At 41.4% G+C, this 27,784-nt stretch overlaps 2 protein-coding genes across 3 annotated transcripts in view; one reads left to right on the top strand and one right to left on the bottom strand.

Annotated features, from left to right (window-relative positions):
• The window catches only part of LOC143121798 (tripartite motif-containing protein 3-like), a 35,089-nt gene extending 31,122 nt beyond the window's left edge, over nucleotides 1–3,967 (top strand). For both annotated transcript variants that reach the window (XM_076282396.1, XM_076282397.1), the window contains exon 13: nucleotides 662–3,967. In XM_076282396.1, the coding sequence (XP_076138511.1) occupies nucleotides 662–814 (153 nt within the window). In that variant the 3' untranslated portion in view covers nucleotides 815–3,967. The remainder of the gene's footprint in view (nucleotides 1–661) is intronic.
• LOC143121796 (complement C4-like) lies at nucleotides 3,900–26,409 on the bottom strand. Its single transcript, XM_076282393.1, has 41 exons — nucleotides 26,285–26,409; nucleotides 25,757–25,947; nucleotides 25,451–25,633; nucleotides 25,304–25,374; nucleotides 25,114–25,199; nucleotides 24,867–24,949; nucleotides 24,641–24,728; nucleotides 24,447–24,552; nucleotides 22,881–23,007; nucleotides 22,594–22,709; nucleotides 22,056–22,235; nucleotides 19,650–19,832; nucleotides 17,546–17,734; nucleotides 17,255–17,401; nucleotides 16,707–16,845; nucleotides 16,529–16,600; nucleotides 16,183–16,374; nucleotides 15,933–16,047; nucleotides 15,669–15,739; nucleotides 15,447–15,586; nucleotides 14,963–15,166; nucleotides 14,353–14,404; nucleotides 14,191–14,271; nucleotides 10,842–11,045; nucleotides 10,383–10,458; nucleotides 10,088–10,244; nucleotides 9,763–9,867; nucleotides 9,325–9,493; nucleotides 7,433–7,629; nucleotides 7,052–7,207; nucleotides 6,734–6,793; nucleotides 6,531–6,624; nucleotides 6,182–6,353; nucleotides 5,811–5,898; nucleotides 5,579–5,653; nucleotides 5,346–5,448; nucleotides 5,129–5,218; nucleotides 4,940–5,032; nucleotides 4,763–4,846; nucleotides 4,529–4,673; nucleotides 3,900–4,390 (listed from the first exon to the last, which is right to left on the bottom strand). Exons 1-41 carry the CDS (start codon nucleotides 26,344–26,346, stop codon nucleotides 4,249–4,251), a joined length of 5,088 nt encoding a protein of 1,695 aa, XP_076138508.1. The 5' UTR covers nucleotides 26,347–26,409; the 3' UTR covers nucleotides 3,900–4,248.
• Nucleotides 26,410–27,784: the final 1,375 nt, after the last annotated feature.

Raw genomic sequence — 27,784 nt, 5'->3', positions numbered from 1 at the left:
TGTCACTGAAGTTCCTGTGGATGTAATGACAGGTTAAGTTTAGTCACAGTCCGAAGCCCTATACTCAATGACAAATCTATTGTGTTCATGCAGGTTATTTTGCATAGCACTTCGTCCTCAAAAACTCAAACTCAAATGCCTAATGTATTATTGATATTGCCTTTTACTGTCTTTGCTATAAGTGAATTCGGAAATGTGACGTGCATTGAGTGCATTTCAGCATGTTCTTTAGCTTATGACGGCCGTTAGCCTGCTCCTTCCTCTTCTTCTCAGTGTTTTAAGGCTAGTAGTGCACAGACTCGTTTACTGTCTCTGGCACAGACAATAACCTGGTGCATTACCGCCACCCTGTGGTATTACTGTGGAATGGGAAAGGGAATTTTATTATGCAAAGTTCACAGCAAGACACCTTGCCTAAAATGTGTCCCTGAATATTGAAAGGCTGCCATTTTCTTTAAAATCTAGCCTTACCCTTTCCTTGTCTCTGTGTACTGTGTACTAGGTATCCATAAATAAAACGTTTGTTCTTTATATTTAGGAGCAGCAGCGTTCCAGTCTGTTCTTTTAGAAATGTGTTCAGTTAAATTCAACATTTATGAACTGTAAATTCCAACCAAGGGTGTTTAAGTTGTCTTGTGTATTGTGCTTGTGTGTCTTTTAGGTGTTTGACAGCTCAGGTTCCTTTCTGTCTTACATCAACACCACTGCCGACCCCTTGTATGGACCCCAAGGTCTGGCCCTGACCTCAGACGGCCACGTGGCAGTGGCTGATTCCGGGAACCACTGCTTCAAGGTCTACCGCTACCTGCAGTAGCACCACCTACGGACGCCAGGTCAGCGGACAAGATTTGACCACATCCAGCACTGAACAAGGACACAACTAAATGTACTGAAACAGGGTGCCATGACCTTCCTGTTATATGCCATTTTAATTTGCACATTCTCGCTTCCTTTTATGTAGTTTTCTCTGATGGACATACTGTAGTAGGAACCATTTACAAAGTGTGAGTACAGTTTTTGCTATCAAACCTGACGTAAGAGAATTCAAGGCAGGAAACTGCTGAGGTAGTTCCTGTCCATTACAGTACCTGAAGTGGTTGGAAGAACATGCAAGTCATATCATATTGTTAAACTATTGAAATGCAGATTTTGTGCTAGCATGAGCAAAATATTTATGGCAGAAGATCAATTTGCTGTTTGCTTCTCTGTAGTAACCCAGGTTATTCCACTGGCTTCTTTGTACATAATAATTGGCCAATTATCCGTACTGAAGGATCAGTTCTTTACAGATCAGACCATCCACGTGTAGTTGTGAAACACATTAACACATTTCAAAACAATCCCTGATTCCCATTATTCATTTGAGTATTGGAATCAGGTGGCAGCACAATAAGAAACAAGTCATGCATATTCTGCTAAAGAACAATGCAGGACAGGCCACAATTAGAAGCTAAGGTGCCCTACGTTATCCCCATATTGTAAATATCAATATCAAATCCACATTTTCGACATGCTGGGAAGATCACATAACAGTGGTTGTTGTCGTGTTTTTGTTTCTAAAGAAGGAATTCGGAGACGTTGTGCACTTGCCCATGTCTCATCTATGAACAGCCATGGTATGACCTAAGATGATTTGAAGTGGTGTAAGTCAGTCAGTAAATTTGAATTATATAGCACATTTGCATCCAAAGTGCTTCACAATAAAAGAAAAGGTTTAAGAGAGTTTAAAAGGTGGTTCCAACACCAACTACAGCTGATACCTCCAGACATAAACAAAAACAAAAAGTACCTCCAGACAGAGACAGCTATACAGACATACAAATAGGATCTCCATCCACAGTTTCCACAGGCTCAATGGCTATTGAACGCAAATCGGAAGAGATTCAAAACAGTCACTATGACCGTGGTCTTTCCACATTCTTATAACCTCCTTTCAGATAATATCCGACCTGGGATGACAGCCAGCTGATGTAACCCATCCAAGCCTTTTTTTAAAAGTTTGTATTACACTGCAAACATGCCTTGATTCAGTTTCACCTGGAAAAGCAGGTGATGACTACTTCTCCACAGGGAGACTTTCACAGGAGCATTTGACCATTACACCAAGAACAATGCCATGGTTTGTGTCACAAAGTGCATAAGTCTAAAATTTATTTCAAAAGAATTCCAAATTTGTATCACTACACAATATAGGTTGTACCTGTAAGGGTACGCCAACACTGAGGGGACAAACCATCTCTGTACATTGACTTGCTGTATATGACTGCTTTGTATAGTGTATAAATTGAATAGCTATCTGCCGATTTCTCTTGATTGATCTTGTTTCTAGTCTAGCGGTTCGCGAGTATAACATCTCAGCTTTGACAGTATACTATTTTGGTGTGAGCAAGGCAGCTTGTAGTCAAATTGTGCTTGCGGCATCAGCAGCTTCACACAAGCCTGGCCATACAAATGTGTGTTCTATCTATGTATTGCTGACTTGAATAGCACAATTTCTTTTTATTTTATCAGGTCTTTTACACAAAATGCAGAAAAAAATGGTAAAAAAGAAAACATTAATTTATTTCATTTTGTACGCAATCTTATAGTTTACAAATTATTTTTCTAATTTGATGCATCTGAATTTCCGCTGCTGCTGGTATATGCCTTGATATGAGGAGACACCCCTTTTCAGCCCCAATGCATGAAATCTTACCTTTGTAGCAAGCTGTTGTCTGTACAACAAATTTTAAACTTTTGGTCAGGATTAATTCAGCCAAGAATTAACACACATTGGTCAGGTGATTCATCTGGCCCATCCTTCACACATACACACACACACACACATGGACGTGGGTATGTCAGTGCTACTGTGCACACATTTACTCTCATTTGTGGAACATAATCATCTTTTGTAGATCATCCGTTCAAGAACACAACTGTATCATTAATCACCAAAATAAGCAGAAGTTGCCAAATGTCTAGAGGTGCTTAGAAGCTTCGGAGGCATGCTTTAGAATATCAGCTGCTCCGTTTGTTCTCACCTGTTGAGGTTGCGACATCTGTACGGCTGACTTGGTGATCATGGGGTATACATGGGTTTACCATTCATATCTGCTTGAATAAACAGACATATTGAAGCTTGAGAAGAGCGTGAGTGGGCCTGTCGGCCAAGGTGTTGGATCATACAGGAGTATTCCTCCATTTTACTCTTACAGTATCCAAATACTGCAAATGAGATGTCCATCAGTCTTTGTATCCTGATCCATTGTAAATTGTGCAATAACATGGAAAGGGTTGATTCCATCTCCCAAACATGTTTAGCTAATATAAGTTAAAATAGTCTATTGTAAATGTGAAACAAACTAATTATTTATCTGTTGGGAGTGAATGTAATACTTTTGAATATTGCAAGATGGTTCCATAAGAAATCACACACATGACCATGCTCTTTAACTTTCCCCCTTTCTTCAGTCATCAGAAAGACATTACCATCAATTACTTAATCAACCTGTGGTCAGCTGGCAACTGTGAATTTTCATAGCTCACATTTAAAAGACGATGAAACTTCTACAGATTTGTAAATCTGTCTTTTTTAAGTTTCACCAACTGAAAAGGACCTTCACACACTACCATGCACAACAACTGCAAAGATGAAACCTTTCACATACATGTAATCACAAAACTATTGTGTTAGATGAGAAAAAAATATCTTTTTTTTTTGTGCCTGACATTATCCGGCCATGTCAAACCCTGGCCTCGGAGACCTCTCCATCTTTGCCAATCCTCCACAGCTCTGCTCTGTTCAGTTCCGTTCTGAAGGTCAGGCTGCTGGACTTAAAAAAAAAAAAAAAAAAAACTTTTGGAATGTAACTGTGCTCCCTACCCCAGGGCCTCCCTGTTGCATTACATTGACTATGTTGACTGATACGACCATGATTTTATTTCTGTCAATATGCACTGGTAATAAAAGCACATGGTTTACTGATCTACTGGTCTCTTGCCTTGTCATTACAAACATACATTTAGAAATGGAATCTATGTAGTGATGTTTTTTTTTATGTGAAACAGTGCTTACATGTATTAATGGAGCATCCTATAAGTATCCTCTTAACAGACTGGCTGAACTTTAAGGGAAGACAAATACTGTAGAGGTGCATGCAATTAAAAACATTTGAAGTAAAATCCCCTGCTTAAAGACAGGACAACTCCTTTAAGGGCCTACTGCATGAGAGTTAAGAGCGTAATGCGAGTGTCCATCAGGCCAGTTCAGAAGGCACAGGGCGTCATCTCATGCTGCTCCATGAAGGTCTGGAGTAGCCGGCAGGCCTTGCGGTTCCTTGTGGCTTGGCACTGGCTCTTTTCCGGAATCTTCTCCAGCCACTCGTCCCTGCTCAGTAAGTACCTGGGGCTGCGGATGTCACATCCAGGATGCCATTAGAGGACATAAATTGTCATTGTATTGTGCACTTGGGTTATGTTGTCATGTACAGTAGGAAGTCATTTAGTGACTGGTTTTAATCGGAGAAATGGGGTGTTCACTGCTTACCTTCCATTCACATCTAGTGTGTGTGTGATGGCTGTATTAGTACTCATGAACATGTACTGGGCTTCCATGGACAAAGCAAAATTTACACAAGATAGTCTTTGAATGAGTTCCCGTGTTGCACCAACGTGAATTCCTTCATCTTTGCCTGTTGAACAAGTGATACAATAACTAACATAAATCAATGCAGAACTGACATAATTGCCTTGGGAGATGTTCCCATACTTGAAGACTTGCCTGTTTGAAGAACTTTGATAACTTCTGTAGAGTAAAAATTGAAGACGCCATCATCTGTTGAGTTGACCACCTTCACAACATAAACTACCAGAAATAAGTCAGACCAGGTTACATCCCAATTTTTGACCAGGCAATATCTCTGATAAAAGAATGAAATCACTCATTCAAGAGACTCACCAAAATCAACAATGGGTTTGTAACAGGCAAAGTCAGTGCGTGTGTTTGACAGCATGTTTCCACTGAAAGTCACTTTAGGTGTCGGACAGGAACCTGTGACCACAGAGCATAGGGTTGTAGTAACATCCAAATTTGCAGCAACTCTTACAATACGTTTATGGTTTAACAGATACCTCAGGTGCCACTTACCCTCTGCACAAGCGCAGACATCTCCATCACACAGCTTGGAAACCATAGTACTTTTGTGGGGTGCACTGTAGAAAACTCCACATTTCTTAGCTGGAAAATAACAGCAATCCATCACAAAAGGGAACTGTTGACATCAAATAATACAAGTGTGGAAATGAGTGAGTCATTTAATCATAAAGGACGTATTTCCAGAGTGAAGAGAGGCATATGTTTTTACTTGGAGTATAGTAGTCGTAGATTACAGCAACAGCTGGCTGGACTAGTCCAATAGGTACAATTTGTTCCGCTGTGAACTGCAGACACTCCGTGGTGTTTGTTATCTGATGTAAAAACCAGTCATTAGAGCAGAACTCTTTTAAAATCAATCAGGCAAGTGAGCTAATAATCAGACACAAGATATTGAGATCATTGGATAACAGCAGAGAGTGTAAGGATGTGAGTAGAACTCACCTGATTGAAGTAGAGGTACACTCTGTTGGATCCTAAATCATAGTGGTCAATGTACTTCTCTGTGCCCTTTACTTTCTAGAGGAGAATGTACAGTACACTAGGCTGTGATAACATTCATGTAATACAATTAAACATTCAAACTGTAATAGTGGAATTCTCTAAACTTGAGAGTGATTGGTCTTTAAAGTCAGTGTGGACATATGGTGTCTAGGACAGTGCAGTCAAAATGTACCTCCTCAAGGTCCTTAACATTTGCTATAAGTCCACTCAGCAGAGAGATGTCCACGATGACCATCCCTTTAGAGGCCCCATTCTGCATCCTAGAGCATGAATTTAAAAAAAATAAAACTCTTCAATCTGATATAGAAGCAAGATGTATACTCTTACATTTGTGGAAGTGGCAGCAACATTGGTCACAAGGCACTTATGTTTACATTGTTTAGTGAGATATTTCAATATTCCACATATTTAATATATTACATACAGTACATATGTGATCCATTTTGTGATACACTTCAATGTTCAGTCTGTACTAATCAGATGAGATGAATAGAGTTGTGTAGAGTTTCATTGTTGGATGATGACATGTTCGTCTTTGCTCACCCATAACAGACTGTGTAGGTCAAAGACTTCTCCTTCTTCTCCTGTGCAGGGGCCTGTCTCTTCCTACGGGTGCGCAGGTCAAACCAGTCCATCCGGCTCATTGGGTCATCCTTCTGTGGGTTCTCATCCTCATAGTTCTCATAGTCATACAAGCTGTCATCATCTTTGTTTGCTGTGAATAAAATAATAACTTTTTTTTACCAAGAAAACCCAAAACTGGCGATGGCTGAAAATAGTTTCAACGATGATATTGCTATAGTTACTGATGCTTTTATTTAAGGGTAGGTATAGATTTCTTGATAATTAAGTTATTTTGACATCTCTTGAATCTGTAAAGCCCTTTGCTTACGTTCATATTCCACTTCCCCTTCAACCGTGACATTCAGGAAAAAATCATCACAGGCTGAGTCAGGCCTTTTCAGGCTCCTGTAATTCTGCAAAACCTGTTGCATAAAAAGGGGCACACCAGTCAAAACCCAAAAGCACATAACTAAATGATCCATCTGAGAAAGAGCAATTATTGTTATTTTTTTAGCACAAATATGTATATACCGACAAAGTGCCGTCTCCTTCTCCTTCAATGCGAACAGAGACTTTTCCCCCTTTCTTGAACTGAGGTAACACAAACATGGCATCATTAAGGATATGGAAACGGTCTGTAAAACATCTACTGTAGGAATCACACCCGTTAGGTATAATACCTGCATATGCATTTCATACTATCAACATTTATTTTTTTACTGTATGAAATGGATCCTAATTACATATGTTAACACAGCACTGTAAAAGTATTGTATTACACAATTGTACTAGTGATAAAATACTTGTGTGTAAGACTACTGTTACTGGACTAATGAATGTCACCTTTACCTTGATGTCTGGCTGGGTGAGAGCATTACGTTTTGTCAATCTCACCACATCCTTTCGGCCATCTTGAAAACACATCTCCACAGTGAGGTCCAGGTCGTTCACATCATTGTTCTGCTCGCTGAATGTGGCAAGGGCCTCCAGGGCAACAACGGTATCCTTCAGACAGTTAAGAATCCAGATAAGCTGAATTTGGACTCATCGGTGTGTAAATATCCAACAACTGCTGGCCTTGATACATTTTGGGTACAAGCTTATTTTTTTGTTTGGGCTTTTTAATGCCGTGAGGCGTTGGTTGCTGGCATCATACCTGGCTGCCAGGTGAGTTGAGGTACTCGGTCCTGAAAGTTTATGATTTGAGGACCTCACTGCCCTTAGACTTACCTGGGTGGAGTGGAATCCGCCCCCAAACTTGCGCTGTTCCGTAATCCATGGTACAATTTTCCTGGCATACAGAGTGTCCTTCATGGCCAGGGTCTGTAGCAGGGCGTACGCTGTGGTCTCCAAAGACAGCGGGTCTGCTCGTGCCTTGACGTCAGGGCTCTGGGCCGTTTTTGGTGCCCAGAAACACATATTTTTAGCTTCAAGCACAAGAATGGTGAAAATATTAAAAATGTTTCAATGTAAATATAAAGATACCCAGGCACAGGGCAAGCAAAGAGCATTGATGGTGATTTAGATACAGTTTAATTTGGCCTCAAGTAATACATTGTATACAGCCACAACATTGATATAATGTGTTACGACTCCCTTGTGCCCCCTTCAGGTATTCTCTTGTCAGTGCATGACTGGGCCTGATTAGGCTAATTGTATAATTGAAGCCACCTACATTGGGGTGTGGATATAATTGGGGGTTCCTGGCTTCCTCTTTAGGCACTTCTCTTCATTCTTGCAGGCACCTTTCTCCAATCTGGCAGGCACTTATTTTGACTCCTTCTCGCACTGACACATTGTTTTCTTTCTCCCTCTCTCTCCCCTTATCTCTCTATCTTTTTTAATGTTAGATTTGGGGGAGACGCTTTCATTGCACCACACAGGCATGCCGCTACATACACTCACTTTTCTCTAGACATTTAGTAGCTTTATCGTTTTTCTGTCTTTTTCAATAAATCTAAATTTTGCTTTAAAATGTGTTGTCATGTACTTTTTTTTCTGTTGTGGTGTGGAACGAGCTATAAGGACTATGGTAACATTTGTACTAATAGACCTCTCCAGAATAAGTCCCGCCTCCGTAACTTCCGTATCCATCCAACTTCCGGGCGTGGATTGTCTATGGGGAATAACATGGCGTTTCGAAATATCATACCGGTAAAACATCTGTAGGTAGCGAAGTTGAAAAAGCCGGTGGGCAGATTGGCCTACACACTTCTGCCATATAGTTTCCACTGGATTTTTTAAATGTTGGTGCCGTTTAAGTAGTATACTATAGACTATACTACTCAAACGGCACCGAAAATCAAAAAATCCAGTGGAAACTAGATGGCAGAAGTGTGTAGGCCAATCTGCCCAGCAGCTTTTTCTACTTTGTCACCTACAGAGTTTGACAGGTACGATCTTTCAAAACGCCATGTTATTTCCCATAGACAATCCACGCCCGGAAGTTGGATGGATACGGAAGTTAGGAGGCGGGATATATTCTCTCCAGAATAAGTCCCGCCTCCTAACTTCCGTATCCATCCAACCTTTGGTCGTCAAATGTCTATGGGAAATAACATGGCGTTTTGAAAGATCGTACCTGTCAAACTCTGTAGGTGACAAAGTAGAAAAAGCTGCTGGGCAGATTGGCCTAGACACTTCTGCCATCTAGTTTCCACTGGATTTTTTGATTTTCGGTGCCGTTTAAGCAGCGTTTAAGTAGTATAGTTTATAGTATACTACTTAAACGGCACCGACAATCAAAAAATCCAGTGGAATTGGATGGCAGAAGTGTGTAGGCCAATCTGCCCACCAGCTTTTTTCTACTTCGCTACCTACAGATGTTTTACAGGTATGATATTTCGAAACGCCATGTTATTTCCCATAGACAATTGACGCCAGGAAGTTGGATGGATACGGAAGTTACGGAGGCGGGACTTATTCTGGAGAGGTCTATTAAAGTCATCAGTGCAGTGCTCTCTAAGTGAGCGATATGATCCTCTAGTGGTACCACAGAATTCCATCTCTGTTTGTGATCCATGTTCTGTTTTGATATAACCCATTTTATATACATTTTACACACCAAGAACTGAAAGCAGTGTGTCTTATAAGGTGTCCTAAAACACAAAGGCTGGACTTACTTGTATCACATTTGGCCAGGCCTCTAAGCTTCTTCTGTGCTTGAGCTGCTGCTGAGCTCTGATGCTGGGTCAGTGAGAGGGCATAGGCTGTGATGGCTACAGAATAAGGGTCCTCCAGGGAGTTCAACTGCTGCTCCAGGTAGCTCTGCGCACTCTCCATGGCCATTCTCTGAGGTGGATTGTTTTAAAAAAAAACTCATTAGAGACCATTTTTATTTTAAAGACGTTCAGTTTGTGATGTGCTATTCAAGAGTTAAGGCCAACGGCCACTGGTGCCGTCTGACGTACATCAAGTGACGCCAAAGTTCAGAACTCCATTACTTTTAGACGCCAAAGTTTTAAAACATGTTCTATCTCTTGAGCAAATTCGTAGACAAGAATGCCGTTGCCTAGTGGCCGTTGGCCTTTATACAAATTATTTTGAAAGTAATGGATTACCACTTGTGTAGACTCAAAAGTGTCAAAGACAGGCAGAGCCTGGTGCATCGCTATGAGAACATAAGCAGTGAGTGCCGCATCTCCAGATGATTTCCCAACTCCACCCTACAGTGCGAGTGAAAGAAGTGTCAATAAAACATAGTGTCCAAAAGTGTCCTAAGACATTCAAATGACATTATATTCAGGGGATACATATAAAAACAGTTTTTGGTGTTTATTCTCTCTTAATAATAATTATTGTATTAAATGTTTGTAATACTATAAGTAATTATAATGTTATACTACTTTTATAGTGCTATTGCAGGGCTTTGCCAGTCAGTAATACCTGTATGCCTCTGCCATTAGAGGGACTGATGCCCTGGAAAGAGCCTCCTTGGGTCTGTTTGGAGATGATGTAGGTTATGGACTTCTTTATGTAGGAATCCTCAATGGGAATGACGTCTCTGGCTTTAGTGAGTTCTTTGGTAACAAATGCTGTAATCCTTTTGAAAAATATCCATTTCATAGTTATAACAAACACATCACAAAATGGAGATATCAAGCCTGAGCACAATACTTGGACATGAGGAACAAGAAAAAAATGATGAAGAGAAAAGGAATTGAAAACAGAGCCAAGTCACCAGATAATGCTTGGGGATGAAGAGAAACTCCCGTAAGAACCATCCGCTTTCATGTATGTCAAGACGTTGCTGTAACCTGCCAAAATAAAAGTGACATTAATAGAATGTGAATCAAACAGGCGTGTGATGGGTTGTGTTGCATTCAATTGCATTGCATTGGGCTTCTTAGGGCTTTAATCGGACAGGGGCGCGTTTCCCAAAACCATAGTTGCTAACTAATTTAGCACCTTTGTTGGTTGCAATGCAATTTCCCATTACCAACCAACTAAGTTGCTAACAGGTTAGCAACTATGGTTTTGGGAAACACACCCCTGTACAGTAGAGAGAGTGACAGGAGTCGAACGGGAGAGAGAGATGGCTTGTGACCGGGAAATGACCTGGGTTGGACTCAACCCATGGGCACGTGGACCCTAATATGGTATGAGCGCTGTAGCCAGTTGCGCCACTCCACCAGCTCACCACTCTTGATCATGGACAGGGCTTCATCCCTGCGGTCAGCTCTCAGGTTGAGCCACTGGTCAGTGGCGTCCAAGTACTTCATGGCGTTGATGGCAGGGGACATCTTTGTCATGGTCTGCTCTGCACAGCCCGTCGGCAGAATAATCATCTTCTCGATGCCCTCCAGGTTCAGACAGTTACCCGCAGACTCTCCCATCACACCCCCTGGAAGAGTACCATACACAGAGCTCTTTCACACCGTTTCAATCCTGCTCAACATTTCAATTTACAATTACATTTATTAATTTAGCAGTTAGCTTTAACCACTACACCACCACCACCTCAATTTATGAATACCATCTCCATAGTCAATTTCTATTCTATTTCTATTCTGCTTCACAGCACTTCTCACACATGTAAGATTTAATGATAGTGTTTGTTCTAGTGCATGCACTTGTTGCACACTGATTTCTGCCAGAAGGGTTAAACAACAAACATTTGTACCCTGTGGGAATACATCTACTGATGCACATCATCAGTGATGTTCCTGGAGTCATTGGGTGTTTCGGGTCTTTCAACATCATACACCCTCATCCAGGTGACCCAGCCGGGGTTGATCAGACCCCAGTTTGTGTCCAGATGGCATGTTAGCTACCACGACTCCATGGTTCTCCTCTCTTGAGCCACAGCCATCTTGAGGCTCTCTCTGCCGCTTCGGTGGTATTGCGGATGGCTCTCCTCTTCTGCTGTCCGACGATGCCTAAACGCCCCAGTGCACTGGCCAAGGATCGGGCCGCAAAGCCTCTGCACCCTACCTCGACTGGGAGGCACTTCGCCCTCCATCCTGACTGCTGGCAATCATTGACTAACCCCATGTACTTGGAGAGCTTCCTCTCATACGCTTCTTCCAGGCGATCTTCCCATGGGACTGTCAGTTCTAGAATTACGACCTGCTTGGTGGCCTCTGATACAAGGACGATATCAGGGCGGAGGGTGGTGACCGCAATGTTGCTGGGGAACTTCAGTTGTTTCTCAAGGTCCACCAGCAGCTGCCAGTCTCTTGCCGAGGTCAGGATGCCTGTTGGTGCTTTCTTTGCTGAGGCAACCTGCTCCCCAGCCTTGACAAAGGTGATGGTGTTCTTGGGGGGACGCAGCTGCTTTGCCCATACCAGTCCTGTGTTGATGGCTTCAGCTATAGTCTTCAGGACTTGGTCATGCCTCCAACGGTAACGCCCTTCTCCTAGTGCTGTTGTACAGCAACTAAGAACGTGTTCCAAGGTGCCTCTCTTGGAACATAATGGGCAGGCAGGTGACTCTCCTAGACCCCATACATGCAGGTTTGATGGACTGGGCAACACGTCGTACACTGCCTGGATGAGAAATTTGATGCGGTGGGGCTCAGCTCTCCAGATCTCAGTCCAGGTTACTTTCCGCTCCAGCGCATTCTCCCATCTTGTCCAGACCCCCTGCTGTCTCATGCCCACCGCCCTGTAAGATCTTATCTCCTCCACATCAGCCCTCACTTCCTCTTGGATCGCGCGCCGCCTCTCCTTCCCCCTGGTGTTCATTTGTGGAGTTGGAAAGGATCCCAGACCAGCTCTGCCTCGTGTCACCACTCCCACCAAAGCCCTGTGGCGCAGCCTAGCTTCAGCCATCTGTACGGCCTCTTCTGCCTTCCACTTTCTACCCGTCCTCACTTGGATTCCAGCATTGGCCACCTTTGGATCACTAGAGTCCCTGTACAGCACCACTTCTCTAACCCTTGCTACCTTGAACTCCTCCTCCAAGGATTTAAAGGGCAGCTGCAGCTTGTTATTGCGCCCGTAGAGTGCGATGCTGCTCAGGCTCTTAGGTAGCCCCAGCCATCTCCGCAGGTGGTTGCTGACTTTCCTCTCCAAGGTCTCTACTGTGGAAACTGGGACGGCATAGACAAGGAGAGGCCATAGGATCCTGGGGAGGATGCCGTGCTGATAAACCCATGCTTTGAATTTTCCAGGTAGCCCGGATTTGTCCACGGATTTCAGCCAGCCATCCAACTCGGCACAGGTGGTCTGGATAGATGTTGCATCCTTGAGAGAGCTGTCAAACACCTTGCCCAAGCTCTTGACTGGCTTCTCTGTGATCATTGGGATGGCTGTGCCTGAGATGTTAAACCGGAACTTGTCCTCCACCTTTCCTTTCCTCAGCACCATGGATCTGGATTTGGCAGGCTTGAAACTCATTCGGGCCCACACCATCATCTTCTCCAGACCCTTCAGAATCCACCGACATCCTGGGACTGATTCTGTGGTGACTGTAAGGTCATCCATGAACGCCCTAATGGGTGGCTGACGTTGACCGGAGCTCATAAGAGGTCCTCTGCACTCTGGCTCCGCAGACTTGGTGAGCATATTCATGGCCAAAGAGAATAGCGTCACAGAGATAGTACACCCTGTGATGATGCCAATATCTACCTTGTGCCAGCTTGATGGAGTTGCTCCTGAGGAGACCCTCATCCTAAAGTTGTTGTAATAGTCAGCGATGAGGTCTCTACACTTGCTGGGGACATGATGTTTCACCAGAGTGAGCTGGACAAGCTTATGGGGGATGGAGCCGAATGCATTGGCCAGGTCAAGCCAAAGCACTGACAGATTTCCCTTATTTTCTCTGGCCTCTCGGATAAGCTGTGTTACCACACCTGTGTGCTCCACACAGCCTGGCATCCCTGATATGCCACCTTTCTGGACTGATGTGTCGATGTAGGTGTTCCTGGCTAGGTAAGTGCTTCAAGCCGCGCTCGTTCTTACATACTTTCCCACACGTACACTGTGCGCTCATAGTCGTTTGTCCATTGCCTATGTCTGTTGCCATTGAATCAGTCCAATTGGGGTGCTCATTCTCCCCCCCTCTCGGGCACCCCTGGGGGTATTTCTCCATTGAGTTCATCGTAGCTTGTTTTGGGTGTCCTCCTCACGGTGAACACAGATTGGGTTGCCAGCCCGTTCTGCCCCGGTTGCCGTCTCTCCGAGCCGTCACTGTCTCTCCAGTAGTCACCACACTGTTCGTGGTTGTCATCCAGTCTTTCCTGGCTGTCACTGATGACTCAGAGTACCTACTGTGGGAATACATCTACTGATGCAACTGGACACATCATCAGTGATCTCCATAGTCAATTTCTATTCTATTTCTATTCTGCTTCACAGCACTTCTCACACATGTAAGATTTAATGATAGTGTTTGTTCTAGTGCATGCACTTGTTGCACACTGATTTCTGCCAGAAGGGTTAAACAACAAACATTTGTACCCTAAAGATTAACACTGTATTGACAGTACAGTTATAAGCAAGACTCTAGCTGTTTTATTTCCTATGTTCCTAAATCCCCTTCTCACCTTTGAAGCTCATGTAGGTCTCTGGTTCATCTCCCGGCACCATGTCCGAGGGTGTTGGAATGTCAAAGTCCAGCTTGTCAGCTATAGACATGAATGGATGTTACAGTGCAGCTTTACACTCTCCCACAACTGAGTTTCAGTCAATGTATAGGCTAGTATTACCTTTACTGTTGATGATGTGCTGATGATAAACTGAGACTAGCTCCCCTTCTCCCTGCACAAAAAACATATTATTATTATTATTATTAGTAGTATAATAATAATAATAATAATAATAATAATAATAATACAATGTACACTACCAGTCAAAAGTTTTGAGACACCTAGACATTTCCATTCCACTCCATCATAGACAGAATACCTGCTGAGATCATTTGCATTGTTTTTTTGAATCAGGGAAGCAGTTTTCAGATTACATTATGTGCTTACATAATGGCAAAAGGGTTCTCGACTGTTGTAGAAAGAAATGACTGATCTTTAATGTAATATCTACATTGCCCATTATCAGCAACCATTCATCCAATAATGCAAAGGCACATTCTGTTACTAATCTGATATCATTTTAAAAAAGACTAACTGAGAAAACATTGGAGAACCCTTTTGCAATTATGTAAGCACATAATGTAATCTGAAAACTGCTGCCCTGAGTAAAAAAGCAATGCAAATGAGTACTCTGTCTATAATGGAGTGGAATGAAAGTGTCTCCAAACTTTTGACTGGTAGTGTATAAATATAGGATATATGAAGGTGCAGAAGTGACCACACATTGTACCTCAACTCTGAGCTCCTTCTGTATTTTATCAGCTACATTGCTTGAACTGTGGGCCAGAATGGTGATGGGAAATGTGCCCTTTTCGAGGGGCACCACGGTGAAATACACGGAAGACGCCGAATTGGCAGAGACTGTGATGCTCTGTTTGGCTCTGTCTCCCCCAGCAGTACACAAGCCCTCAGAGGGCAGCATCTCCACAGTCACCTGGAATGTTGTTAATGGTTATATGTTCTTAACACATCCACATCACACCCAAGACCACTAAATGTACAGTAGTAGATAGTATCACACAGATATAGTGAACCAACCAAGACACACCTTTCACAAGTCATGGACATTGGCCATGACAAGATGGAAAACATTTGGCGGTCTGGTGTGAATTAGACAGCTTACACTTTAAGAGTAATTAAGAGTCATTTAGAATAATTTACATTGACTGAGTAATTAAGAGTCATTTAGAATCATTTACATTGACTGACACTACCTTCAACTCTGTGTCCTTGTAATTGAACACCACAGCTTTCAACTCCAGCTGCTCATTCTTTTTCACTGAGTATGGCAACTTCACAGACACAAAAAAGTCCTGGAACACCCTCAGTTGTTTGGGCTCTGCAACACAGAAGCCTGAGGGACCAGACACATGTTTACACTACTGCAGGGCGTAATTGTGATCATGCCGTTATACAAGTGAAGAGTGAACTCTTGCCTTGGCTTGGAGAGATCCCCACTGCTTGGATGTCCCAGGTTGTGATAGAATCGGGAGTTGGTACAGAGTGCCTTTGGTACACAATAATGGCCAACATTATTTATTTCATTTTTTAAGAGAGAAACATGGAGTGCATACCCTCTTGCCTCAAATTAGCAATAGGCATGTTGTTCTATCTAGATGCAAAAAAATGCATGGAAAAAGGAACACTTTATCTCTTGTGTCAGTATAAGGTCTGAATGCACAGCTCTGAGTGGGTTTTACCTGAGCTGGCCGCTCTCATCTGTCTCCATCAGCTGCCACATCCAAGACTCTGGAAAATAGCTCCTCAGGTGCACATCTGTCCCATCGATGGCTTCATCTGCCTCATTAATTTGGGCTGTGTGAGAGGAAAATGACAATAGTCAAAGCTAACCTTCCTCTCTTCAAAGATTTGATTTCACCCACCATTTAGCTCGAGGGATGGCATAAAAGCAATATGTATCAGTGTAATCCACAGAATAGTTGTACTAACTTCTTGCAAGGCTGTATTTTCGCGTTGCCTTTCGCATCTCAGTAGCCGTTTTACAGCATTGAAGAAACACGTCTCTGCACTTTTTGGACTTGCCAGCAGTCCTTCTAAACCTCTGTTCACAGGTGAGTTCCAACCGGTTATACCGGACTCCATCAGCACAGCATGGCCGGACGTCTTCCCCGTACTTCATGACTTAGGACAGGATCCAAGGTTGAGTTTACATTAAATATTTTTGTATAAAACAGTTCTGATGAGTTTGTAATAAATATGAGACATTTCATCTCTACCTATCAATATACAGTATAGTAACATATTGTATCTAACAGTATTGTCAATAATAACTCACCAACAGAAGAGAAGTCAATAGCTTTGTTTGCTCTTTTGAGCCGTTTATTTTCAGGGGAGCAAGAGTGACCTACTGTACAGTGACCAAAGGGAATATAATTACATATTGGCAAATATCTCATCTCTAGACAATGAGAGAATGGCTGGAATACAATTTTATAAACTGTTTCAACACCTACTTTTCCTGACGTGGACTTTTTTCTCTGACATATCACAGTTGCATATCCAAATGAGGCCCGCATCCCAAAAAACAGACAAATGATTCTTCCCTCCTCCAACAGAACAGGCCAGATCATAGGAGTTCATGTAATCAAACATCTACCCATGCACAGACAGATGAACAAGTACAAATACATTGTATTAAAGAAACATTATGTAGATATTTTTATTTTAAAATATCAGCTTCAAATTAATTTTGATGCTACTGATATATAGTAGGTCATTGCCATTGCGTGCCCGGAATGCCTAGTATTGCACTAGCCTAATGTGACCCTAACATGACCCTAGCCTAACATGACCCTCTTAATCACCTTTTGACACACTGGGTAGCCATTTAGCTTTTCTAAAACAAAAAGTGACGCTAAAGGTGTACCCGTCAGTAAAAAAATGACACCAAAGGGTTAATATGAGTTCTTTCATCGTGTTGTTTTAAGAATTAGGCCTACATGAGGCACAAACATGGCTGGTGAATTGAAAAACAGATTAGATTTGTTAAGAGTGTTTTCACCTTCTGTGTGGTCAACTTGTTCTGTTTGTTTAGGATGTACACAGCTGAGTCCACAGCCACCAGTGCAACTTTACTGCGGCTGTCTGCTTTCACCTCCACATTCACAATCTCTGCAGGCTTGTGGTCTTTCAATGGACTGATCTCAATCTATGGAGACATGATGCAAAAGTGGTGATCGTCTCCCAAATATTGTTTCACTTTGGTTAAAAGGCCTCAGCCAAACATAATGTAATGTAATGTCTCCCATATAAACATTCTGAAACTATTTGATATTATAAAAAATAAAGTCACCTTCCCCTTGCAGATATCCATGACATCCACCCAGACTGAGTCTGCCACTATTGTCGAGCCTCTGAAGTAGTACGCGAGCAGACGGAAAGAGGGCGCCATGTCAGTGCTGTACAGGAGGGTGATTTCTGTGAGTTCACTTGAAGTTGTCTGAACACTCTTTGTCTGCAAGGTTTTACCTTTACTCAGGACCTGTAGAGGGAATAAGGAAGTGTTTGGCTTGTTCAGACGTACTCAACAGTTCACTTAGGCCTATAAGTATTCATTTAATGTCAAAGAAGCATTGTAGAGTGTCTAAAACTAGCAAGCTAACTAGCTAAAACTGTTGGGAGAGTGACATGATCGTGATGTTAACATGATCACAATGCAACATGATCCTATGCTAATAGCTAATAGCCAACAGTATGCAAAGATGAAAGATAGCTAATTTGTTGACAAATGTACAGTATTTCATACCTTAGGCTACATCTTATATTAATTTTACAGTCTGCTGTAAAAGCTACATTTGCATTGTATTAAGGTTTCAGAGTTTCCTAGGAATAAACTACTCAGTAAAGAACACCATGGCCAGTTGACAATGTTTATCTATTTCACTGGAGGCTAAGATGCTAAATTAATCCGAGAATGTCTAGTGTCTAGTGTTTCAAATTAGCTTGCCATTTAAGATATATTACATTACATTTGGCTGACGCATTTTTAACCAAAGCGACTAACAACATGGTAAACAGTTTAAGTTTTAGAGCAATTCTCAACAATATTAGGACAATTTAAAAAAACAGTAGAGTACAGTAGGAATAAGTGCATCTGTGAGTGCTGTTTTTAACAGTTACGTGTCAGTTTAAGACGGCTGGTGAGTGCTAGGATCAGCAAGACTTGTTGTAAGTGTTGCTATGAGAGGAGATGTTCTCTAAAGAGCTGGGTCTTCAGGAGTTTTTTGAAAATGGAGAGGGATGTCCCTGCCCTTGTAGGAACTGGCAGTGTGTTCCACCAACGAGGAACAACAGATGAGAAAAGTTTGGATTGGCCTGAGCGTACCGGAGGTAGAGCTAGACGTCGTTCGTCTGAGGAGCGCAGCGGTCTGGAGGTATCGTATGTCTGTATGAAGGCATTCAAGTAGGTGGGAGCAGAACCGGAGACTACTTTGTAGGCAAGCATTAGAGCCTTGAATTTGATGCGGGCCGCCATAGGTAGCCAATGTAGCTGGATGAGTAGCGGGGTAACATGTGCCCTCTTGGGTTGGTTGTAGACCAGGCGCGCCGCCGCGTTCTGGATCATCTGAAGTGGTTTCACTGCGCAGGCTGGGAGACCTGTCAGGAGGGCGTTGCAGTAGTCGAGTCGTGAGATGACTATTGCCTGAACCAGAAGTTGGGTGGCATCTTGAGTTAAGTAAGTCCTGATTTTCCGTATATTGTAGAGTGCGAAACGGCATGACCGGGCGACTGAGGCAACATGATCTGAGAAGTTTAGTTGGTTGTCGAGAACAACTCCTAGATTTCTTGCAGTCCTGGTAGGTGAAACAGACAGGGAGTCAAATTTGATGTTGATGTCGTGGTGTATGGTAGGTTTAGCTGGGAGGACCAGCAGTTCAGTCTTTGAGAGGTTCAGCTGGAGGTGGTGTGCCTTCATCCATGTAGCTATGTCTGAGAGGCAATCCGAGATCCGTGCTGAAACCAAGGGGTCATCAGGTGGAAAGGACAGATAGAGCTGTGTGTCGTCTGCATAGCAGTGGTATGAGAAGCCATGCGAACGAATAATCTGTCCCAAGGAGGTGGTGTAGGTAGCAAAGAGAAGGGGGCCCAGTACTGAGCCCTGGGGGACCCCTGTGGTGAGATGGTGAGGTGCAGATAGCTGACCAAGCCATGATACGTTAAACGAGCGTCCTGTGAGGTAGGATTCAAACCAGGAGAGAGCAGAACCGGAGATTCCCATGTTAGCGAGTATAGAGAGAAGGATGCGGTGATTAACCGTGTCAAAGGCAGCCGATAAGTCATATTGTTTCCTCTATATGGTCACGTCATGTAAGACCAAGTAAAATGTTAAAAAAAAAAAAAAAACATGTGAGACAGGTGAGAGATTAGAGGGAAAAGTGGAAGCATATGCCAGTTACCATGTAGTAAATGTGGGAGGGCCGGGTCGTGCCAGCTGGAGAGATGTCTCTGAAGCGAGCTGTTAGCTCCTGGTCTGGCGCAAGAACACGGTGCTCCATCTCAATGCTGAGATAATCCTGTGTGTCTTCGACTGCTGTCACCATCATTTGTCCAGAGGGTGTGTTCTCTCCTTCAGCAGATAGCTAAGAGGAACGAGTGGTCAGAGTGACTCATATAGGCTTGAAAACATTACAAGTGTTGAGCATTCTTTCCTTTGCTTTAAGTTAAATAAATATAAGAAGGCTATGGCACTGTTAACCTCTTCCTTTAGACTGTCTGTTACCTTCAGTGTTGGGTGTAACGCGTTACAAAAGTAATGTAATTACTGTAATATATTGCTGTTTGCGGTAACGTGGTAATGTAAGGCATTACAAAAAAAAATTGGGTAATATTTTACTCGGTACAAACTTCAGTAACGCGCGTTACAATGCATTTAACCCGAAATTAAGTGGTGTTTTGTTTTGATACATATTGATACAACAGAGGAGAAAAAATCAGCGCAAAATAGTAGAACGTTATCTCCTGATACTGGTTGAATATGACTGCTGCAGCAGACTCCCAGGCGGACTCTATTTGCGGGATGGACATAAGCCTACGCTCATTATTTTCAGCTTGTCAGAGACAAGGCTATGAAGAACATAATAGTTAGTGCACTTTGTGTGCGAAACCGAAAGATCTCTTTATGCCTCGCGAAATAGCACAAGTAAATTAATGAAACATCTAAAGTAGTGCCACGCTAATCTTTTTGATTCTTGATAAAACACAAACTATGCTGTTGTGCATGTCAGCTTTGTGCTGTGAACTTGAATTGAAGAGAATAACGGGATAGAAATGCAGAAAAAGATTGTGTAGCCTGGCAGTGCCACCGCTCCCACCACGCGCATCACGCACTTTGCGTTGGGCACCAAAGGACAGAGGGGGCACCCAAATGTAACCAATGAATAGTAGCTTTATTGCAAACTGCGTTTCACTCTTCATCAATAACGTTTACAATGTCAAAATGCACTAACACGATGTTACATGCAAGTTTGATACCTTTTGGGTTCTCTCAATCACCACGTAGTACTAGAATTGGTGGGTCTTCAATCATTCGTTTTCCAAGCATTTAGGCTACATGAAGCACATGATATGCTGAGTCGACTGAAACGTATTCCATTCAGATAGCTAGGTGGATACCATAATTCACTTGTATTCGCAAAACGAAATGTGAAGCAACATGTCATTGCATACTTCCATTTCCAAAGCAATGAAGGTTGCTTCAAACAACATTGTGCATATTATTGTTAATATTGTGCTATCAATGTAACTCAAACAAATAAGGCTTGTAAACAAGAGCTAGCAAAAGGGCATTATGACAACGTAAAGATCAATGCTCTTAAAGTGACAGTGCACCATTTATAGGTAAAACATAATTTCTTCAGAAATTAATGTTTAAAAACACACAGGTGTTTGAGTGTTTGAGTTATCATTTAAATGTCACTCACTCAAAGCCACTCACTTAGGGCACAGAAATGGCCAGCAGGCCACCATCTTGACATGTCTTTATTAAAGGAACCGTATGTAAAAAATGTATTTCAATTAATCATAAAATTGCCCTGATATGTCACTAGACATTAAGATATCATGTTCATTTCAAATACTTATATCCCTGACAACAGTAGTCTGGCCAGGATATTGTCATTTAAAAAGTGAAGTTGCAGCCCTCAACTGATGTTGATGTTGTCATGTTGTGTTTTGGCCTAATGCGCCACCCTCCACCTATCTACTAATCACAAAGTCAGTAGTGTTTCGTCATCCGGTTGCCAACTCTGCCAGTCAGAGGGGAGGGGAAGGGGATACACCGCTCTACAGTCATTTGAAAGTGATTGTAGTACCAGTTTTGGCCACAATCTTACATACGGTTCCTTTAAGCTTTGATTTACAATATAGTAGGCTCTCTATTGATTTTAATGAGTAGGCCTAGGCCTTAAAGTTACAGTATTTCTATCACAATTTAGCAGACTTTGACCTTTTGCCGGTTTTTAACAAAATTCTGACTATGATTGTTCCTTGTATTGCATCATGAGCACTGCGCCTATTGCATTCTACTGTTGTTAGCCTTAAGCCTAGCTCACTCATTATGCTAAACCACATCTCCCTCCATTGGAAGAGCAAGCTGCATTGAGCGTAATAAACTGCATTTAGAATGGCAAATCCATATTTCTAGATATTTTGGTGAAAGTAACTTAAAAGTAATGCAATAGTAGTGTAATGCCTTACAATTCAGAGACAGTAATATTATAATGTAACAAATTACTTTTAAAAGACAGTAATAAGTAATACATAATACATTATGATTTTGAAGTAACTTGCCCAACACTGGTTACCTTGATATGTAAGGATGTAGCTTGTTTGGGGACTTCAAAAGGAATATCAGTCATTCCCTCTTTAGTCGCTACAACCTCTTTATTAATGATGTTTTCTGTCTGGTCAGTTAATTTCACAGTAATAGCAGCATTTAGCTTCACGTTTGGGATGCGGGTGCCATCAGGATAGGTGGCTGTGGCCTGGAAAAAACAAGGATAGATTATGCAGTTGCATTGTGGCTTTGCTAATCCTAAAAGCACTTGGTTCTGTAGTAGGGTACTGCAATCAGTTTACATTCCAAAAGAACAGTAGGGTTTGATATTGTGTAAATGTAATAACAGTCCTTCCCTGATTGGTTGATAGCCTTTGTTCGATAGCCTTTGCTAAGACTATGCATAAATGCCCATGTAATGGGCATGCGCTGGTGGTGTGCCTTTAGATGATTGTTTTAGTTGATAACGTAACCACAGAAATTCATGTTTTTGTGTTCTTTAATGTAGTCTTCATAAACTACACATTTTTTTGTGTACCAGAGAGCTTAAAGTAAGGATAGCATACCAAAATCGAAAACTTGCTGCCAGGGGAAAAGTACTTTTTGGTCTTGGACATGTCAATCATATAGGGTGATGTCACTATTTTCACAGAACTGGTTTCTGCCTCTTCAAAGTCTCCACCTTCAAAAAACAGAATTTACTAAACCTATGCCAGGCCTGTGCATTCTCACACATAACAATGAACCATACTTTTTAGTCAGCATATTAATTTGATTACACCATATGATAGTATACACATATTTTTCTCAGCATTACGTGGATTTCTGTGTGAGTCTTTGTAGCGTGACTTACTGGCCTTCTCCAAAGCGGTTACAGCCACATAAAGACTGCAGCCTTCTGGGTCTGTGATATTTGTTTCTTTTACTTTTTCTTGAAAATGTTCAGTAAGGAGTTTGACACTTGCACGGCCATCCATAATCTGAAGTTTAAGAAAGAAAACAATAACTGTAAAAATGTATTAAATGTCTGCACACATGCTTAATATTTCGGTAACACTTTACGGTAAGGGTACATGAATTATCATGAATTCATGCATGAACTAATTCATGATTTACGTATTACTTCATTCCTTAATATCTCATGAATCATCAGGAATTTACATTGTACATACACATACATTCTGATTTGAGCACAATTTGTGCAGTTCTCTAAACACATGCCATTGTTCACACTTTAGTTGAGGGGCCACAAACATGATGAACTCATGAGTAATTAACCTGACATACATGTAATCATGCTTAAGAAATCATAAATCATAATGATGGACCCACCGTACCTAATGCTTTAGTTGATGTGTTGTTCATGCATGAGGTCATTAATGAGAGACTATGAACTCATGTAAATTCCTGATGATTCATAAAAGAATGAAGTCATGCATAAATCATTAATTATTTCATGCATGAATTCATGATAATTCATGTACCCTTACCGTAAAGTGTTACCAATATTTCTTACACAGACGAAGAACTCAATATAAAAAAAGCTTTGATTGACATTAAGCTATTATGATTTGATGAAAAACAAATATAACTCAATATATTCATGTTGAATGTTGATGAAGAAAATAAGTACAGCTTCACAGTCATAACATTACAGCCTATTATTACTTTTAACAACCAACCTACTAGTTCAATCTAACCTATCGTTAAATATAGCTGCAAGCAACAATGAGGGGGCCAAGCAGTTCAGCAGGAGTTGGGATTGAGATTGGGATTAGATTGGATTCAATTGGACTAGACTGGACTGGACTGAACTGGACCGGACTAGACTGGATTGGATTGGTTTTGATACGTGAAAGCCTCAAAATTCAATTGGTCGTGACGGGCAAACGCTTTTGAATATCAATATGCAACAAATACTGTAACTTTGAGGCATGGTCTGAAGATCATCTGTGTTGAAGTTTCGTGAAAATTTTATGAAATTTGTGACCTGTGAAAAAAGTGTTTTTGATGAAATCCAATATGAAGGAAGATCCAACATGGCGAATATTGACGTCATGGGGTGTGTTGAGTTCGGCCTCATCCAAGGATTCCAACTAAATCTTGATGTTCAAAATCGGACATGAATGCAATGTCAACTTTGACCCATTGGTGGCGCTAGACTGCCTGTAGTTCAGATCTAAAACTTGGTTAAATAAATTATGGGACTGTCACGAATCAATGTGCCAAATTTTACAACTTTTTACAGTCCGGTTCTTTGGCCTGCCATAGAATTCCAGAGGAGAAGAATAATAAGAAAAGGTACAAATACTAATGGTGCATTGCAGTTTCGCTGCTTGGCCCCCAATAATAAGAAAAGGTAGAATCACTAGTGGTGCCTCGCAGCTGTGCTGCTTGGCCCCCAGTAAGTCATACAGACCGGTGTCTGGATCTCAAGACCAGGTAGATAGATTCTATTCATTTTCTGGTCTATGATCCCAAATCGGATGTAAGCGACACCATCAACAGCTTTCCCATAGGTATACCTAGAGACAACATAGGCCTTACTAATTTGTCATAGCTAAATAAAAAATATACTAATCCGAGTTGGTAGTTTTGAATCGATTTAAAAACCTTGCAGAAACAGAGAACTGGAAGCTTTCTTCTCCCAGTGTGTAGTATGGTTTTACTGCTTCAATCTTCACCTCATATGTTGGCAGCACTGGAAATTAAGAATTCAGGAGGATACTTAACATAAAAAAGGAATGCACACTAATGTTATACACAACAACATATTGTAGCAAATGGGTGATAATTAGTTGACATTTGTGAACACAGAAATTTAGTCATCATTTCTCACCATATTCCTTCACCTCAAACTCAACTGTGGTGTTTGATTCAGGTGCACCAGAAAAATATGCTTCTATTTTCCAGTGTCCATCTCTGTAGAAATGTCAGGTTCATGAAAGAAAAGCATATATGAGAGTTCATAGACAAAACATTGGTATGCAACATGATGGCGCAAAAGAAAAAGCAAACAAACACATGAATGTTTGTTGTTGCTGTTGTTGTTGTTGTTGCTCTTCTTGCTGTTACGGCTAACTTACGGTTCAATGTGAGGGATGCTGACAATCTGCTGAGTGATTTCATTAGATTTTAATAAAGTGCCATGGACTACCAAGCCTTTGGAATTCTATGGAGGGACACATAAAAATAAATCAAATGTAATCAAAATATGATCAGAAGTGTAAGTTTTCCTCTTGTATGAGGTGAGATACGAACATGTCTCATACTTACAAATATTCTAAGGTTGATCTGTTCATCTTTCGGAAGCATGTACTGGTCTAATGTGAAGATCCTGTATTTGACTGGGATATATCACAACAAAATTAATTAATTCATCATATCCCAATATCAAAAAATATTTAATTTCAACCATCTTACCAGTCTCTCCAGGAGTGTAGATTGGCTTGTCAGTCTGAATGAAAATGTAACCCCTTTTGGTTGACACATGGATGTTGACCATTTGTGGTTTTTTAAAAAACTTTGGGGAATTGGCATACAATTGGATATATTCTGTCACAGGCTTTTGATCTTGGGCATATTTGAATAGCTTGGGGTCCACCTAAACACAAATAATAAATAAATAAATAAATAAATAAATAAATAAATATCATTAATGAATTATCATTGATCATCATCATCATCAGTCCCTTAGTAATCAACGCTGAGCTTCCACTGAACTTAACTTTAGTTTGACCACGGCTTGAAATCTGTTATCTTCACTGAGAGTTATGCGTTCTGTTGATGTGAGAATGTCATGTGTTCTTGGGTGTTTCATACAGAGATCAACATCCACAGGTTCAGTTGCTCCATGAATCTGCATGCTCACTGTCTCCTCTGCTCCAAGATGAATAATGTTGGGAGCAGTGATGAGCCACCTGATCCGCGCACACACACACACACATACACAAAAACACACGCAGAGAGAGCGCGAGAGAGAAATCAAGTATTACCTAATGTGTTCACACAGACATCAAGCAAGACCAAAACAATGCTCATGCACACAACCACCATAAGCTTTCAAATCAGGCACAACTCACACACAAACCAAAACAAACGCACAAATAAAATGTATGCCCCATAGAATGTACTCATCCACCCCTCCACACATATAGAAACACACACACTTACGGCATACAGTATACGATGCACACTAACAATCACCACTGTAAACAAAGCTTTCCACAGCACATCAGCTCCCACTGACCAACTCACCAGGGAGGCTGGGCGTCCAGCGCAGTGATCACACAGCAGAGGATCAGGAGTGTGATCGCCATCTTGCTACCAGAGTGGCTTGTGAGCTAGTCGAGTTTGCCTTTATCCCTCTGCTCAACAGCTCTTATGCAACTTCTAACATTTATTTATTTATTAATTTATTTTCTTCAACTGACACCAGAAACAATCCAGGGGACAGTATTAAATGGGAAAAGTCAACATCTAGCTGTCATGAAACCACAGAAAAAAACTGCTCAATGTTTGCTTGATGTTGCTTGCAGACATACAGATGTATTAAAATTACATGAATTACCCCTGGAGTTGGAGAAGAAGTCACATGATTTCCCAGAAATCAGCAAGTCTAGCCAAATATGGGAGCACTTTCAGACTCTCTTGCTCAATACTGTTTTCAAAAGCTAAGCTGTCGATCTGTGTTTAACTTGGCAGTGAGAGGAGGTACAAAGAAACATCTTTTATTGTTTAAAAAAATAAGTATATTATTTTATTTCAAGATTATTATTTTATTTAATAGAAAGTCACATGTGCTTTTGGCATGCTTAGTTGCTCAGGACCATGCACCCCTAGAATTGCACCAGCTTTTAACCAGCAGATACTGTTTTAAAATACCAGGCTGGAGTCTGTTCCTCTATGAGAGCACACAAAAGCCAAAACCTTGCAATTTAGTTTGGTTGTCAAATAGAAATAAATGTTCTTATCAATTACAGCATTTCTGCTAAATTCAATCCAAATAAGTACAGAACTGCCAGCCATAATATGTACAGTATGACCGAACCAAAAGAACATAAATTGGGGCAGTTTTGAGTGAGACAGGAATATAAATTTACAACTGAATAGCTTATAGCATAGCCTTTGGGGACAACTTTGCTACGTCAAAATAAAGCCCTTTTTAAAGCCATTATCTAGGTTCAAAAATACCATTAATTGGCTATGCTACTATGGAGAGGGTCTCTGCAGCAAAAAATGAAGTATTTTTTACCTTCATTGTTTGTACAGTCAGTGCATTACCTTGCTATTATTCCAGTTGCTACCATCTTGTGTGGAAAAACACTGTAAACACTGTACAAGTCGATTACCAAATGCGGCATAAGCTACTGTCAATGGATGGAAAAGGAGGAAAGTTCAATAAACGACTTGTTCAGACTTTCTCCTCACAAGGTAGCAGCGACTTGAAGAAGATCAAGGGAACTGACTGCACTAACAGCCATTTTAATACCGTTTCATTACACTAACAAAAGTAAAAAATACACTACTTTGTCTGCAAAGACCCCTCCATAATAGCATAGATAGTTAATGGCTTAAGCGAGCAAAATACTGTGACGTAGCAACATTGCTCCAAATGCTATGCTATTCAGTTCTAAATGCATAATCTGATTTTACTCAAAACTACACCCATTGATGTTGTTTTGGTCCCGGACTAATATTGACACTCGTTATCATCCACAAATAGACCCTAGGTTAATATAGACCAGAGTTTCCCTT

The sequence above is a fragment of the Alosa pseudoharengus genome, unplaced genomic scaffold, assembly GCF_046254945.1.
Source record: "Alosa pseudoharengus isolate Yale_2024_CS ecotype anadromous, Long Island Sound unplaced genomic scaffold, YU_APseudo_1.1 YU_APseudo_1.1_scf_13, whole genome shotgun sequence".
Taxonomy (NCBI): Eukaryota; Metazoa; Chordata; class Actinopteri; order Clupeiformes; family Clupeidae; genus Alosa; species Alosa pseudoharengus.
Note: the sequence above shows the minus strand (reverse complement) of the source record. Positions and strands in the feature narration are given on the sequence as shown.

Coding starts and splice junctions, on each gene's coding strand:
- LOC143121796 (XM_076282393.1), bottom strand. CDS start 26,346: ATGGCGATCACACTCCTGATCCTCTGCTGTGTGATCACTGCGCTGGAC. Junction 16,048..16,182: donor AAAATACAGCCTTGCAAGAA/GTTAGTACAACT, acceptor CCTCTCACACAG/CCCAAATTAATGAGGCAGAT. Junction 5,899..6,181: donor ACCTACACAGTCTGTTATGG/GTGAGCAAAGAC, acceptor TTCATGCTCTAG/GATGCAGAATGGGGCCTCTA.